This window comes from Eupeodes corollae, chromosome 2 (assembly GCF_945859685.1).
Source record: "Eupeodes corollae chromosome 2, idEupCoro1.1, whole genome shotgun sequence".
Lineage (NCBI taxonomy): Eukaryota > Metazoa > Arthropoda > Insecta > Diptera > Syrphidae > Eupeodes > Eupeodes corollae.
The window spans coordinates 103940243-103956846 of NC_079148.1; the positions used below are offsets into that span (position 1 = coordinate 103940243).

The 16604-nt window shown below is 30.7% G+C and overlaps 1 protein-coding gene across 1 annotated transcript in view; it reads right to left on the reverse strand.

Annotated features, from left to right (window-relative positions):
- LOC129945518 (neurotactin) overlaps window positions 1-16604 on the reverse strand; it is a 79979-nt gene that overhangs the window by 2500 nt on the left and 60875 nt on the right. Inside the window, exons 2-3 of the mRNA XM_056055304.1 lie at window positions 407-1026; window positions 68-339 (exon numbers count right to left, since the gene is read on the reverse strand). Coding sequence (XP_055911279.1) covers window positions 68-339; window positions 407-974 — 840 coding nt within the window. The 5' untranslated portion in view covers window positions 975-1026. The remainder of the gene's footprint in view (window positions 1-67; window positions 340-406; window positions 1027-16604) is intronic.

Consider the following 16604-nt stretch of genomic DNA (forward strand, 5'->3'; position numbering starts at 1 on the left):
AAAATAAATTAAAGAATAATTAAAGTTAGGATCTCTGTCCTCAATTTTGTTATGATAGTTGACTTACCTCAGTTTTAATCTCTTGGCTTCCCTTCATTTTACTAACATCATCGTCTTTCTTTGTTGGTGCTTTATCGACGGTATCTTGGTCTTTCAACGAATCATCTAAGGTTTCCATTGAAGCTAGTCCAGCTTTGGTGCCTGGACCATTGCCGAGTTCGACGTCGTCGTCAGTCTTTTTCTTTGGAATCATATTGGCAATTGGGAGTTTGATTGCATTCAAAAGTCCGCGCTTTTGCGGTGGTCCATTATTTTCATCAGCTGCTTCAGCAGTTAAATCTAAAAACAAACAATCATAGTTTTAAAACACGTCCAGCGGAACAATGCAAACCTCTCAATAACTTACCACTTTTGGCTGTGTCATCAGCGGATGGTTTAGGTTTTCGCACAAAGAAACTTCTAATTCTGTCACCCAAACCGGGTCTTTGTTTCTCATCGCTCTTGATGGGTTTCTCTTCAATCGTTGGCGATGTCTCCTTGGGCTCCTTTTCTAATAGCTCGCCTTCAGCACCATCCCCATCACCACGTGGCTTTGCTTTCGTAAAAAATCCTGGCATTTTGATGCCACCGATAGGGATTTTCTTTGGTTTTACTTCTCGGCCCTCCTTTGTGACTGGATTGAGTTTATTATTTTCGATGTCATTTGAAGAATTATTTGTTTTATCATCTCCGCCGCCGCCGCCACCCGCTCCTGCTGCTCCCTCGGGTATATTGATTATTTCCTCGCCATTGGGAGTCTTCTTTTCTTTTTCTGGTGTGGGACTTCTTCGTTTTGTCAACGCATCTTCTATTGCAATTTTTGTATTTTTTTGTTCGAGCATTTTGTCAGTTTCTTTAGGTTCTTCAGCTTCGGGATGATGATCATGTGATTGTGGTTCTGTTGGAGGTGTTTCTTTTTCTTCTAATTCACCCATCGCCTAAATCTTTATCTGTTATTTGTAGATATATTTTGTTTCTGAAGAAATTCTGAAAAAGTAAAAAAAAAAAATGGAATTCGTTAGATTGCTTTCTAAACAAGAGACAATTGTTGTAAGAACCTTAATAGCTATGTATGGATCTAGGATCTTTCTTTGGCACAGTTTGAACTAGTTCTGAAAGATTTTTCAAAAAAGGACGACATATTTATAGAGAATGTGAAAGCAAAGCAATCAGGTAAATGTATCCTTTTTTGAACGGGAAAAAAGCAATAAAAACACGTTTACGCCTTCCAAAGACTTTTACCTGAATCAATAAAGCAATTTAAAAACACGGTCAGCAGGTAGAATTTAAGGATGAATTTGATAGTTTGTGCAAACATTTCAAATTTCTTGGACGAAGATTGGGTTTAGGATTATAGAAAACACAAAAATTCCAGTTTATAAGTTTGTTCTAAGAAAAACTGTACATGTAGAAAATTAGGAAGCATGTTTTCACCACATGTAATGGAATTTTGACGAAAAATCGTCCTTTTACTTCTTGAATTTAAATGAAATAGAAATGAGATTTAAATGAAATATCATTTCTATTGTTTGGTTTTAGCTTCATTATTATTTCTTTTTATAATATGAATACTATTTCAAAACGTTTATTAAGTTTATATTTCTAGCATTTTTTTGAATATTCTGAAAATCCAAATTTTATAGTCCATAAAAGTACAAACCTACAACTAGAGGAGAGAAGGCAAATCAAAGAAGTATTTAAAACATGATAGGCTTTTGGTATGAAGGTGTGATTCAAAATTAGTATTTTTAGGTTGCTGGAAGTGTCAATAAAGTACAATCCTTCGATGTCTGAGAACTCGAACAGTGTTATCAGTAAAATATGAATAGTGTAAAAGCACAAGCAGTTCATCAACCTATTATTGAATTTTATTAAACTCACTTTTTGAATTCACTATAAATCTAGATTTAAATTAACTTTTAACTTAAAACTAAATTTATTTTCAATTTGATATTTTGAATACTTAAACTTAAATTTAAATGTAAAACTTTAAGTCTAAACTTGAATTTGAATTAAAATTCTAAAATTTAAATAAAAAATCATTGCGATAAAATTCTCACTTTTCAAATTTGCCGCCACTAAAAAATATCGGCCATCTTTTATTGTAACAAAAATTTACTAAAATTAAAAACAAGAAAGAGAAAGAAGAAAATTAAAGAAGTATCTGGCATTCAAACATGGACCACCGTACTATAAAGTTTAAATTGGTTTTGCGTTTGTCTTTACTCCGCTCCACCATCGTCGTAGCTCTTTTTTTAGTCGAATTTTTCGAAGACTTTCAGATTGGTAATTATCTGTGAAGATTTGTTATCAGATCAACATTCGCGATTAAAATCTAAGCAGAGCGAGTTAAAAAGCTTTGTCCTTACAAATAGAAGCTCCTTTTTCATCAATAAGGAATGTGGGGCTAATTTTTAGTGGAATAATATATTTGCATCTAGTTAAGAATGTGAAAATGACCTCTGGACGATACTTTTATGCAGTCAAAATCTGTTTGGCGAGATGTATTTCTGTTTAATGTCAAAGTGAAAAATTTCACTTGGAGGAAAATTATAATCATTTTTCAATTCAAAGGCAATAAAATATATCTGTAAAGCAGAATAATTACGAAAGGGGCAAATCTTAGGCATTTAAAACATGAGTCATGACAGTAGCATTCTGAGCATCTGAAAATTTAATGGTGGGTTTAAGTATTCAACAGTATCTTTAGGATTTTATTAAAAGGTCTGTGTTTTTATCTTAAGCTGTTTTGAAAATATTCTTTTCCTACAACATTATAATGTACATATTTTCAATTAAAAAACACTCAAACTTATCTATTACTTCTTCAAGCCTACGTACAGCTTATATACCTCCAACAAAGTCATTACCATAACAAAATCATTGTCATGGTAGAATCTCACAGTTAATCCTCCTGCTCTTGAAGTTATTTTTCTTTTTTTAGTGTTAGTTTTCAAATGAAAAATATCTAAGAAGTGCAATAAACTTTCAAGTAGCACTCTATCTTCACTAAGCTGTGAAATGAGAATTTTTTTTTCAAATGACAGTTTTTTGAAAGTACCACACACTCAGCTCAAAAACCCTCCCGTATATATGTACATACTTATGTATATATAGACAACATATGTGAATAGTATAGTATTTAAACAGTTAATACATCCTCCGTCTACTCTCCATTCCAATGCAATCAAGTGCCAGAATGTAATTGCGTTTTGAACAAAAGTAGATATAAATCTTTTATCTTCTCTGTGTCTGCATGTCGTAGCCGAATAGGCCTTGAGCTCTCTACAATACGACAAACGACATACGGAATACGAGCACCTTCTAATAATGACAGTTTAAATACAAAAAAAAGAAACTAATGTAACAATCGACGACACTCTAGGATTTATTATTATCAACACTGGCGCCGAATAGCAGTGCAACAACAAAAAATAATAACAAAATGCGAATTTGTGTTCCATCATTGAAAATAGATTTCCTGTGCAATTAAGCGCATTGTAAGTATCCACTGGATGTAACAATGACACGCAGGTTTATTGCACACCTTTTTTACCTTATTTTTTTATTTTTATTATTTTGCACTATACTTGGTGTTATTGTTGTTTGCAAATGATTTAGTATAAAAGGAAGGAAGTGCAGCAAACTTCAACTTCTGATGGATGGTTGAGTTGGATAATGGTAATGTTAATGTAATGATGATGATGACTTTTAGAAGTTCGTGTCTTATGTACATACATATTTCCTTTCGCTGAATTAACTAAATTTAAATGTTAAAAGAGTCATTATGTCTACATAAGTTGGATTTGGAGTTTAAGCTGAAATGTTGAGATGGTAATGTCTGATCGAGAATTTGAATACAAAATTATATATTTTGAAGGAAGTGACTAGAAATAAGAATCAAGGCATCGATTAGTAAAAAAAATTAAAAGTGAGACAACGGCTGAGTTCTTCAATGTAAAACTTTGCAGCGTTTATTTCAAAATAAAAAACAGATTTTAATCGTTATTCTTTGTTTTCTCATTATTAGACCAGAAATATAAGTAAATTTATTTAAGACTCTATTATTCCTGATTATTGACTGATTGCAAACTGTCATGAATAAAATGTTAACCTGTTCATCCTAAAACAGTCTTGAGTTTTTAAAAATCTCATCTGAAAAGTCCTTAAGGACATTTTTTAAAGAACATTTTTAATTTTTGGAATATACCGTATTAACATTGTTCAAGCTTTTTATATTAACAAAAAAAAAGTTTTCTTTGTTTTTCGGTTTTTTTAATTTTCTTATTTCTGACAATTTTGTGATGGTCAAAACAAAAGTACCTTTTTATTAGTATCTCTCTTTTTCTTTAAACATCAGACAAGTCTTCCATTAATAAAATTTTACAAATCCAAAGTCATTCATCGAGGTGTCAGACCAAGAAAAAGAACAGACTTCGCAACAATAAAAGCGACGAGCTGTTGATGGTTGATTAAAATCGTTCAAAGCTGTTCATTTTTTTTTTATTAATTTTTTTATTTCAACCAAAAACAAGCCATCGAATTAAATTTTTTTCATTGCCACGTCAACTGGACCGTTAGAAAATGGAGGTAAGTACTCTTTAAGAAAGAGTCTAAATTTAAATTCAAGGGTTCCGATGGTTTCCGTCTTGTTCGCAGACTAGCAAAAGAGTCAATAAATCCATGTTACACCAAAGCTACTGTAAAGCTCGGTGGAGGTAACGTAATGGTGTTGGAATGTTTTTCAGGGCATGCACTGATACCGATTCTTCAAATAGATGGTACAAGGGACCGAGTTGACATTTTGCAAAATGTAATGCTGCCACACGCTTTGTTTATGCGTATACACAATTATATTAGTTCAGAGGAAGGATAAAACTAATTATCTGTCGAATAAGACATGAGCTAAGTGTTACCATTCACGAAATAAGCACAAGTTGAGAAAAAAAACGTTAGATGGTGCACCCTTTAATAAGTTATATTATATTTCAAAATAAGTTCTACATATTTTCAAAGTGATTGCTCTGTAGAAGGTATTTTTACTGACATTGAAGACATGGAATTGGATAAATAGGAACAATTAAGAGAAGTTATTATGGAAAATATTAATAATAATTGATTTCTTCTAAGATATGTATCTACTTCAATATACTACATATTAAAAAATTTACAACAATGGGAAATAGGTTAACGCTGGTCAAAATTTGTAGAATGAGGATATTCAAATTTTAAATTAAATCAAAGAAAGCAAAAACTCGCAATCAATGTCATTTGAAAGAATATCATGAATAAACATAACACTAAACATTCTACGCCTTGATTCAAGAGTTTGTATGCCTAACAAAAGGCATCTAGATTTATAATCAAGATTTGAGTAAGCATTTCAACTCAAAACTTCTTAAAGCAAATCTCAAAAAATTCTTTTGGATATTATCAATTCTTGTAATCAACTTTTTAGTATCAGGATTCAGGATTCCAAATGTCAGAACAATACTCCAGTAATGGTCTAACAAGTGAACAAAAAATAGCTTTCAGTGTGTATGGGTCCTTAAAATCAGAAGAATTCCGTTTAAGGAAACCTAACATAGAGTTAGCTTTTGAAACAATGTAGGAGACGACATGTGTAGCATACTATTCCAAAATAGTCAGTAAACTTTTCTATCGCACTATGCCTAACTGCAAGCACTCGTTATTTACTTATGTCAATGTACGTAGAAATCGTTGTTTAAAATTATGATTGGGCCTTATGATCGAATGATTCAACCAAAAGTTATTCTTTTTTAGTTCTCGTTATCGATGTACAGCTTTGTCAGATCATTAAATAAATATCCTTCAAGCGAAGCAAGTCGTTATGAATTCGTCTTCCAAAACCCCCACACATGTTAAATAAAGTTAAGTTTCCCATCAAATACTACGCCTAGGTCTTTAATCTCGTGAACTCTTAATAGTTTGATTCCTTTAAGGAAATAATCATAATTATGAGGTTTTGTAAGTTAACACAGAACTCTTTGACAGTTTAAGTTCAAGATTTTTAAACTTTAAAATGTCTTGCTGAAATGCAACACAATCATTATAACTATTTGTAACTTTAAAAATGTGTATTTCATCTGCAAATATTAAGCAGTTGGCTGTCGATAAAACTGACAGAAAATCATTAATAAGCAAGTCAAATAATGGTGGTCCCAAATAAGGTTAAAGATGAAACACAGTGTGAGCTTCAGGAAAATAGAGAATGAATAAGGATTGGTCTGTTGGATGTTGGGTAAAGCATTTCATAATTTAGATATGCGGTTAAATAAAGAATCTCTATACTTGACAGTACGTCCGAAATTAAGCTCAAGGGTAAGCTTATGAGATTTTCTGGAATGGCGAGTATTACGGCAAGAGTTTGTTAGGCTTTGACGATTCGGTAAGAGACAGTATTTAGATTTTGAAGCATTACATTCTACACTGTTAATAATTCCCCATTTGACAACGCTGTCAAGATCAAATTCCAAAGAGCTTATCATACGCTGCCGTTGAAGTTCCACATCCGAAGGACAAGGATATGAATCTAGAAACGAATATAAAAAGCTGAGGGTATTTATTGATGCATTATAAGTGGCAAATTAGGGATCTATCATTAATATAAGGAAGAGTGCCGGAGACAAATTTGAGCCCTGTGGCACGTCATCAATAAAAAAAATTTGATCAAGGTGATCAATATGTGTAATGAAATGTGTTGTTGTTGTGAGTGTGTAAGCTAGAATTGAGATTAATGAAATTTCAACAAAATTTGGTCTAAAACAAAAAACATGGGTTAAATGTTCATGTTCCCTTTAAACAAATGAATACAAAACATAGGGTACATTATTTTATTGAAAACAATATAAAAGTTTTGCCTGATTTCGATTTTTCAAAAAGAACAAGTGGAAAAAATACAATTTCCCTTAAAATCTTTGTTTATTTTATTGTTGCAAGAGGAAAATATTTATAATTTCCAAACAAAATTGATTGCATGCAGCCGAAATTTCTAAATCAAAACGAAAAAAGAAAGAAAAACAAACAATATATACAAACTTTCCGTCTGGGCACGTTTTTAAAACAGATTCAAAATCGTGTGAAAAACTATCTATTGCACTTTATTTCTTGTTTGTGTTTTGTAAACAATTGGTTTTTATATCCATAAAAAAAAACACACAATTTCTATATTTTGTGTCTATTAAATGTACGTTTGCCATGGGGTGGTAATTTCCTTGATTTAGACAGATCAGAAAAAACACGCAAACCCATTGTAATTATAAAACTACCAAAAGAAGCCCTCTTAACAAAATTGAGAATGATATAATAAAGCCTGGCTAGACTCTGATATGCAAGTGTTTACTGATTTCATATAAATTACGACTTTCTTTACCACAAACGCACTATCAAATTGAATTAATCTTTCACATAAAAGCTGGACAGAAAAAATAAAGATCTACAGAGGGGTACTTTTTTAATTTTAGTCTATTAAGAAGTTATGACAAGTGTCCATGCATGCGGCTGTCCTATGCAATGTTCTTTACTCATTGCATGTTAATCAAAACGACGATAAAAAATATATTATGGTTAAACATTATCAAGAGTGTATGCTATGATTTTATGAGGGACCTTTAAGAACTTAGGTTCTCCCTTGATGGCATAGAAGTTTGCTTTTATATACTAAATTTAGAGGTAGATACCTTAAATTCACATAAGTGTTATATGACGGACGGTTAATTCCAATCTACTCCTGAACACGCAAATGACATTAAATTTTCCTTAATTGAGCTGCAAATGATAAAATCAACTAAAAACTGCATTTTAAGGGTTGAAAACGCCCCCAGTAACGAATATTATACAGGGGAAATTCCTGGATCAAGTTTCATGTAACTACTTTCTTTATAAATATGTCCAAAGACCAAGTTAAGTGCAGGTCAATGTGCTAAGAAAGCAGAAGCCAATAATTCAGTTGATGGTTTTCATTTTAAAAAGCCTTAGTCGATATAATTATGTTCATATAGAGGGACTTATTTCTTTGGTAGAATAAAATAAAAAAGAGGTTTCACATGTTATTGTTTGATGTCTTATGAAATAAACTTTCGTGCCTCATCTAATCTTTGGACAAATTGCTAATGCAAGTCATTATTATCATCATCAGTAGTTGACAGTGACAGATCGATAATAAGAGTTTGAGTTCCAATTAAAAAGAAAACAAAAAATGAAAGGAGGAAAACACAGAAAAGAGTACGAGGTGTTTCCGTTTTGGAAATGTAATTATGTACCTCTTTTTTCACCCTTGCACTCTACTATACCCTACTATGTCAAAACTATGCTCCATTGATCGTAAGGCTATATAATTTCTATTGTACAATGTGTACAACTAATTTGTGTTCTATAAACTGCATCTGTTGTATTTTTTTAATTAATTGGTCGGGCTACCGACCGATGGTGACCCTTATTGCGGTCAGATGCGTATTAAATCGAAATGGACTGTGTTCGGTCTAATTTTAAAATTTGTTTCGCTTTTCCGATTCCGATTGTTAATACCATTTGTACGTGTATTTCTTCTCTTGCTCTTGGTGTGCTAGATGATAAGTTATTTATAGAAAATAATTATTTCAAGTTATTAATTGATCCATATATTTATGTAGAAGGGAAGGAGTTGGATTATAAACCATATTTTGATAGGGCAAACGTTTTCGAGGCAGATGTTTTGAGTTTTTATTCAATTTTTGTGCTTTTATTTGGATCGACTTATTTTTAAAGCTTTTTGGTCTTCCATTGATGAATTTTAATTAAAATGAAACAACATTTAAAGTTTTTGGATGAAGAGGGGGAAGGGGTGTTAGGTAAGAGAAATTTGCAACATAGAAAAAAACAGAAACGAAAAAAATGTCATCCAAACGATGCAATTACCTTTTATTTATTTTTCGCTGTGCTTTCTTGTTACTGGCTACGAAAATTGGTAGCTGTCAAATTTGCATTCAAATTGAGCGAATAAAATGTGAACAAACTAGTCTTGATATCTATAATGAATTGCTTATTAACGATTTGAAATTATTAGGATCTCCTGCACATAGTGCAGCAAATAGTGCAGCACATAGTGCAGCAAAATAAAAGAACTTTTAACTTGGAGAAAAAACAGTTGTTTTTAGTTTGAATTTCGATTCTTGAGTAAGCAAGAAAGTTTCTTATCAGCTGGAAACAGGTTCAATTTAGCTAAGAGTTCTGCTCATTTTGTATTCAGTTAAATTCTACAAGTGGTTTGTTCAATTCATTGCTCGGAGAGTATAATAAATGGCCAACTGTTAAACATTACAACAATATATTTCAAGTAATATCCCATTATCAATATCACTTAATCAAATTGTTAAGTCCGAAGATATTATTTTCCAAAATAGGCGTTCCAAAAAAAAATCTGGAGGCTATATTCCAGGAGTTGTTGGTGCAATTGACGGTTGCCATATACCTAAAAACAACCTTAACGAAACCCTATTCATTATTATTATAACCGCAAAATTACTCACTCCACAAATACAAAAAGCTGAAATCAATTTTCAAGTTTCTTGAAATTCAACCATGTGCTGAATCAGCTGTCCTGTCAGATACCTACATACCCCAGAAATTCTTGGATACCTTTGGACTCTTTTTTTGACATCTCAGTTGCTTTTGATCAGCTGTTATTTTAAACGTAAAACATTGACAAAGAGGTATCCGGATACCCTATCTGTCTGAGATTGAACTTAGCCATTTGGCGTTTTTCTTTTTTAGTTCAGAGCTGAGCACTGAACAGAGTCTGAGCGAACAGAGTATGTTCAGAGCCTTCTTATTTAATTATGAAACAACTAAACTGTCATGATTTCAAAAAAAGTCATAGCGTTGGTCCATATGCCTGAAATAAATTTGATTCATACAAATGCTATATGCAATTAGTTTTGTTTGTCTTAATTATCTTACATTCTGCACTAGAGTGATCAGCTTCTTCTGCCATTTTTATTGTTTTGACGATGAAGATGATTTGTTTTAATTTCCCGGCTTTCAAATATCAAATTGTTTGCGTTAAGCATTTTACTCCGTTTACTCTGTTATTTGATTCTGAGCTCGCAGAGCGCGTTCTGAACATGTCAGAACTAAAAAAGAAACACAAATTTGAAGCTCTGAACGATAAGAGCTCAAAAAGAAACACAATTATTTTTTTTGACAGTTCGAGCTCTGCTCTGAACGCCAATTGGCTCGCGCTTGATAAATTTTGAATCTGACATTTGATCTGTCAAAAAAATAGTTTAAGCCCTAACAAAGAAAAAGTTATATGACAATGTCACAAATGAATCACACGTCTCGTCATAATGATATTTTTTTTTACTATGTACGAATTCTGACTTTTCAACTTTTTAAATGTCATGTATGTCACCATTCGTATCAGTTTCATTACCACTAAACAAGTTGTCTTTTAGTTTGTCAACAGCTTCAAAAAGTTTAACGCAAGACTTAATCGGAAATACTTTCTAGCGATAGAAACAGAATAATAATCAAAATTTTGTATAAACCAAATATTCAAAACGCCAACGAATAAACAATTGATTTCTTTGGAAAAGATATACATTCATACATGCATTAATCAAGATCTTGTTGTTTATTAATTTATTGTTTATACAATAATAAATCTAGCTCTTGAGTGAGAGGTTGACAGTTCTCAATGCATTCTCTAATTAACCACTTCCTAAACCTATAAATTCTTCAAGCTGCTTCAAAATGGTTTACGATTGACTGAATCTTTTTTATGTATATGACAAAAACCCGAACTAGGTTCATATACATATGTTTGTTTCGTCAATATACGTTTTGTGCGTCGTCGTCGTCGGCCCCTGTTAAAAAAAAAACTTAAGTCTCATCAAATGAACACCTAATGAGTCTCAACAAATAACCCTCGAATCGAATTCGATGACACTAATGTGACTGTTAAGGGCATGTCGCATGCAAAAAAATTGATTGGTGCTTTGCGCTTAGCTTTGTAGCGTTCACATTTTTTTAAATATTTAAACGAAATAAACGGGTTTTGATTGAAAATATATTGGGCTAAATATGTATAAAGGAATAAAAAATTTAAAAAAATTGTTTGTTCCTTAACAGCAATAGAATCACTAAAAAATCATTAAATTCAGGTAGTTACTTGCGAAAATCAATGGGGCAGTGTGTAAAATATAATTTTTTATTTTTTTTATATTTTTTTCCAAAAAACAATAAATTTTTATAAATAGTATCGATTTTCTTTTTTTTTTAATTTATTTATTTATTCCAAGAAAAATTGTAGAAAACTATGAAAAATAGGGCAAATTTGCATTGTGGCATAGGTGCAATATTTGATAAAACTTCCAAAGTATAACAGCTAGCTAAGTCAATTTAACTTTTTTTCAAATTCTAAATATATGTTCAGATATTTGCTTTTAATTTTTTTTTTTAAAAAATAGTTATAGTAACTTTTTTAGACAAAAAATCCAAAATGCATTCTTTTTTTTCCAATATTTTTTGCGAATTCATGGGGCGAGCTGATTTTTTTTTTTTTAGTTTTAATTTTTTTTTTAAAAAAAAGGACCATATATATTACTCTTACTATCGATTTTGAAAAAAAAAAATATTTGTCGCAACATAATTAAAAATGCATTTCAATATAACAACATTTGTGGTGCAATTGTGAGGGATTGGGAGTTTATATAATTGCAAAATATTTTTTTTATTTTTTTTTGGCATTTTGTTTATTCTATTTAAAAAAGTAAAAAGTTCTTGCGTCTACTGTTTATTTAATTTAATTTTTATAAAAGAGGTCTATTTTGCATTTTTTAACAACAAATTTCTTTGTAAACGCACACAATGAAGTTTCCAGTTCCCAAGAATGCCACTGCATCTCAGCGCTCAAGAAGAGAATTCTTTGCAAAAGAATTTCGCCCGCCCATCCTCTCTCAGATTTTTTTTTTTGTTGTTGGTCTCATGGCTCATTTAGTTTTTGTATTCTTTGTTTTGCTTGCGGTATACAATAACAGAAAATACAACAAAAAAAAAGACTTTGCTTAGAAATTTTTTTTTTTTCTAGTATGTGGTATGATGTAAGGTCATGGACTCTTGATTTGGGTGTTACGTAGTCAATCGTATACGCAGAATTTGATTTTTGGTTCAACTTTCGGCAAGTTTTGTGGTTGTTATATTTTGTTTTCTTGATTTTTTTTGCGTACTATCACTCCTGGTTATTGCATTTTTTTAACTTCCCATACGAAGTTATTATAATGGGTCCGATTTGTCAAATTGAAAATTTTGACATTTTTCGACGTTTCAAGGTCCCTAGAGTCGAAATAAAAGATTTTTAGAAAGATGTCTGTGCGTGCGTGTGTACGTACGTTCGTACGTCCGTACTTTCGCGACGTTTTTTTTGGCTTCCATAGCTCAAGAACCAGAAGAGATATCGACTTCAAATAAATTTTGCTATACAGATAATAAGGCAGAAAGATGCAGAAAGGGCTCTCAAGAAAATTGCAAGGGTGGTTTTTTTACCATAGTAGTTTGAAAAAAAGGTGAAAATTTTGGTTAACCCTAAATATCTTACGAACCAAAAACGCTAGAGACTTGAATTAAATTTTATATAATATATTGTAACGTGATATCAACCAAGTATATTTTTTGATCCATTTAACGGTTTTTTTTATAAATCAAAAAACTGAAAAAAAAAATGTGTCACCTACCAAATTTTACGACTAAAATATGATTTCATCTCCAAAACAATTTTGTGCAACGAAAAATAATGTTTTTGAAATTTGATAAAATTTTGAGAAAAACCGAATTGACAGTTTTTTTTATACAAAATAAAAATCTAAAAAAACTTTACTCAAAGTTGGTAAAAATTGAATATCGATTCAAATATCTTTTCAAAAAGTTGAAATTTAGGCTTCAAACTAATTTTATCTTATAAGAAATATTATTTTGAACATTCAGTCAAATTTTGAACAAAATCAAATTGACTGTTTTTGTACCTACCTACAAAAAATTTAACAAAAGTTGGTAAAAATTGATTTTCACCTCAAATATCTTTTCAAAAATTTGAAATTTAGGCTTCAAACTAATTTTATCTTATAAGAAATATTATTTTGAACATTCAGTCAAATTTTGAACAAAATCAAATTGACTGTTTTTGTACAAAAAATTAAAAACCTAAAAAAAATTTAACAAAAGTTGGTAAAAATTGATTTTCACCTCAAATATCTTTTCAAAAATTTGAAATTTAGGCTTCAAACTAATTTTATCTTATAAGAAATATTATTTTGAACATTCAGTCAAATTTTGAACAAAATCAAATTGACTGTTTTTGTACAAAAAATTAAAAACCTAAAAAAAATTTAACAAAAGTTGGTAAAAATTGATTTTCACCTCAAATATCTTTTCAAAAATTTGAAATATTGGCTTCAAACTAATTTTATCTTATATGAAATATTGTTTTCAACATTTGATAGAAATTTGAAGAAAATCTCATTGACAGTTTTTTTACAAAAAATAAAACTCTAAAAAAAAAACAATACTAAAACTTGGTAAACATTTACTTTCGACTCAAATAGCTTTTCAAAAATTAAAAATATTGGCTTCAAACCTTTTTTTATTTCACAGAAAATATTGTTTTCCATATTTAGTTATTTTTATATAAAAATCCAACAGTCCGTTTTTTCATAAAAATAAAATCTACAAAAAATAAAACGCAAATTTGCTAAAAATTGATAGACAAACTTTTAAGCAAGAAAAATCCTGTCAAACTATTTCAAAAAAGAGGCTGGGATGTGACCCACACTTATAACTTCCCATCCCGTCTGTCAATTTGTCTTGCTTAAAAGTTTGTCTATATGTACTCGTATCAATTTTGACCAAATTTGCGTACTATTTTTTGTAGATTTTATTTTTTATGAAAAAACGGGCTGTTGGATTTTTATATAAAAATGAAATGAAAAGAGTTTTGAATCGATATTCAATTTTTACCAACTTTGAGTAAAGTTTTTTAGATTTTTATTTTGTATAAAAAAAACTGTCAATTCAATTTTCTCAACATTGTTGATAACAATATTTCTTATAAGATAAAAAAAGTTTGATGCCTAAATTTCAACTTTTTGAAAAGATATTTGAATCGATATTAAATTTTTACCAATTTTTGTTAATTTTTTTCGGTTTTTAATTTTTTGTAAACAAACTGTCAATTCGATTTTTCTCAATATTTTATCAGATTTGAAAAACATTATTTTTCGTTGCACAAAATTGTTTTGGAGATAAAGTCATATTTTAGTCGTAAAATTTGGTAGGTGACACATTTTTTTTTTCAGTTTTTTGATTTATAAAAAAACCGTTAAATGGATTTTTTTCAAAAAATATACTTGGTTGATATCACGTTACAATATATTATATAAAATTTAATTCAAGTCTCTAGCGTTTTTGGTTCGTAAGATATTTAGGGTTATCCAAAATTTTCACCTTTTTTTTAAACTGCTATGGTAAAAAAAACACCTACGCAATTTTCTTGCGAGCCCTTTCTGCAGCTTTCTGCCTTATTATCTGTATAACAAAATTTATTTGAAGTCGATATCTCTTCTGGTTCTTGAGCTATGGACGACGAAAAAAACGTCGCGAAAGTACGAACGTACGAACGTACGTACACACGCACGCACAGACATGTTTCTAAAAACCTTTTATTTTGACTCTAGGGACCTTGAAACCTCGAGAAATGTCAAAATTTTCAATTTGACAAATCGGACCCATTACAATAATTTCCAATGGGAAGTAAAAAAATATTAAAATAAAATAGGTATTTTCAATAATTAGAAAATGTCGACCAAAAAAGTAAATTCAAGAAAAAAACATCTCCTTCGATAGCAAAATACCCACTTGCTTTATAAAATTCGAACCATATGCAAAAGACAACAACAAATCTACCTAACTAGACATACCAAAAAAAACCGGTTTATCATGCAACGTTGTTCTATTTCTTATTTCTTTGATTGGCTGCTTGTGCGGAAATATAGCCCTCGCTCTGAGAGACAAAAAAGATCAAGAGGCAAATATAGAGTAATTGGAAATTCAAATTTTGAATTTGATAATGAAGAGAGTAACGATCTTTCACTAATACATTCAAATTCATTTACATGAGTTCTGAGTTCGCTTCTGCGGGAGACATACCCTTAAGTGTTTGCATAGTGCATGAAGTTGTTAAAAAAAGAAAACCAAATTGATATAATATGCTCTCGTGCCGCTCAATTGATTACTTGGGCAGACATAACATTAAAATTGGATTTTCTGGCGGCATGCTGCACATTTTGTGGTTATATGACCGTGAATTTTCTTACTTTCCTTGAACAAACATAATTACACATAATTTCATTTCATGAAAACATTAAAAATCCCCTAAAACAAATTAACAAACGACGAAAATAACCGAAAAAAAGTGTAAACAAATCCTTATCGACGGGATCTCGTTGTAGGTGTACTGTACAGAGGTTGTAAATGTCAAATGTGAAAGATGAATCGTTTGAAAAAATGGAGGTTCGTATAACGTCCCACTGTAAACAACAACAAAATTATATCCCTGTGTCGTTTCGTCGGCATTGGCATCGCAATGTCAAAAACATATTGTGATTCCCTTGAAGTGCCCTAAACAAATACACAAATGGAACATAATTTAGAGTTTGTAGAGGATACCAAAATAAAGAAAACGAAGACTCGAATCGAATCGAATTTCCCCCTCTCAAAATATCAATCATCAATTTTATTCCAATTTTAACTTGTTTATTTTGTTTGGATTCACTTTTCACCACAGGAAGTGACAGACAAATTCGAGAGATGAATTTTTGTCGAAATGAAACATGAGTTTGAGTTTGGATAAAGTACACACTTGACCTACAAAAATAGGTGTAATCTTGTTTACATCGTTTTCGTTATGTATCCGTCCGTCGCAGCGCTGTCGCACCGTTGACGCCGCCACCGCCACCTATTGTCGTTCGATACATTTTAAATCTATTTTTATATTTTTGTTTTCTATAATTTTAATAAACAATTGATTCTTATTTTACACCTCATTTTGGGACATGAGGAACATTGTATTTTTATTGTTTTGTTTATAAAATGCTGACAGAGGGGACGCGATCCAGGACACGGAACTTATTGAGTAATTTAACCTATCCAAAAAAGGGGTTTAGTGTTGTTTTTTTTTATAGAGGGGTTTCTTCCTACTTTTTTTGTTTAAATTTAAAGAAAGAGCAGATGTATGACTGTTCTTCCTTTGAGCACCCAGGCTTAAACGCTTAAACGCTTATGGATATACAAACATAAATACGAGGGTTAGAAGATAAACAAATGAAGTGAAAAGAAGTAATTTGATGTTCCGCAAAGAAAAAAAAAATATAAACACTGTATATGGTAAGTTTTTGAAACGAATTGGGTGTTGTTGTTTTTGAAAATTATAGTGTTTTCTTTATGGGATGAATGTTTTTATTTCTTTTTAAAGCGTGTATATAACACGTTTCTAGGAAAGCAAGAATAAAAGTGAA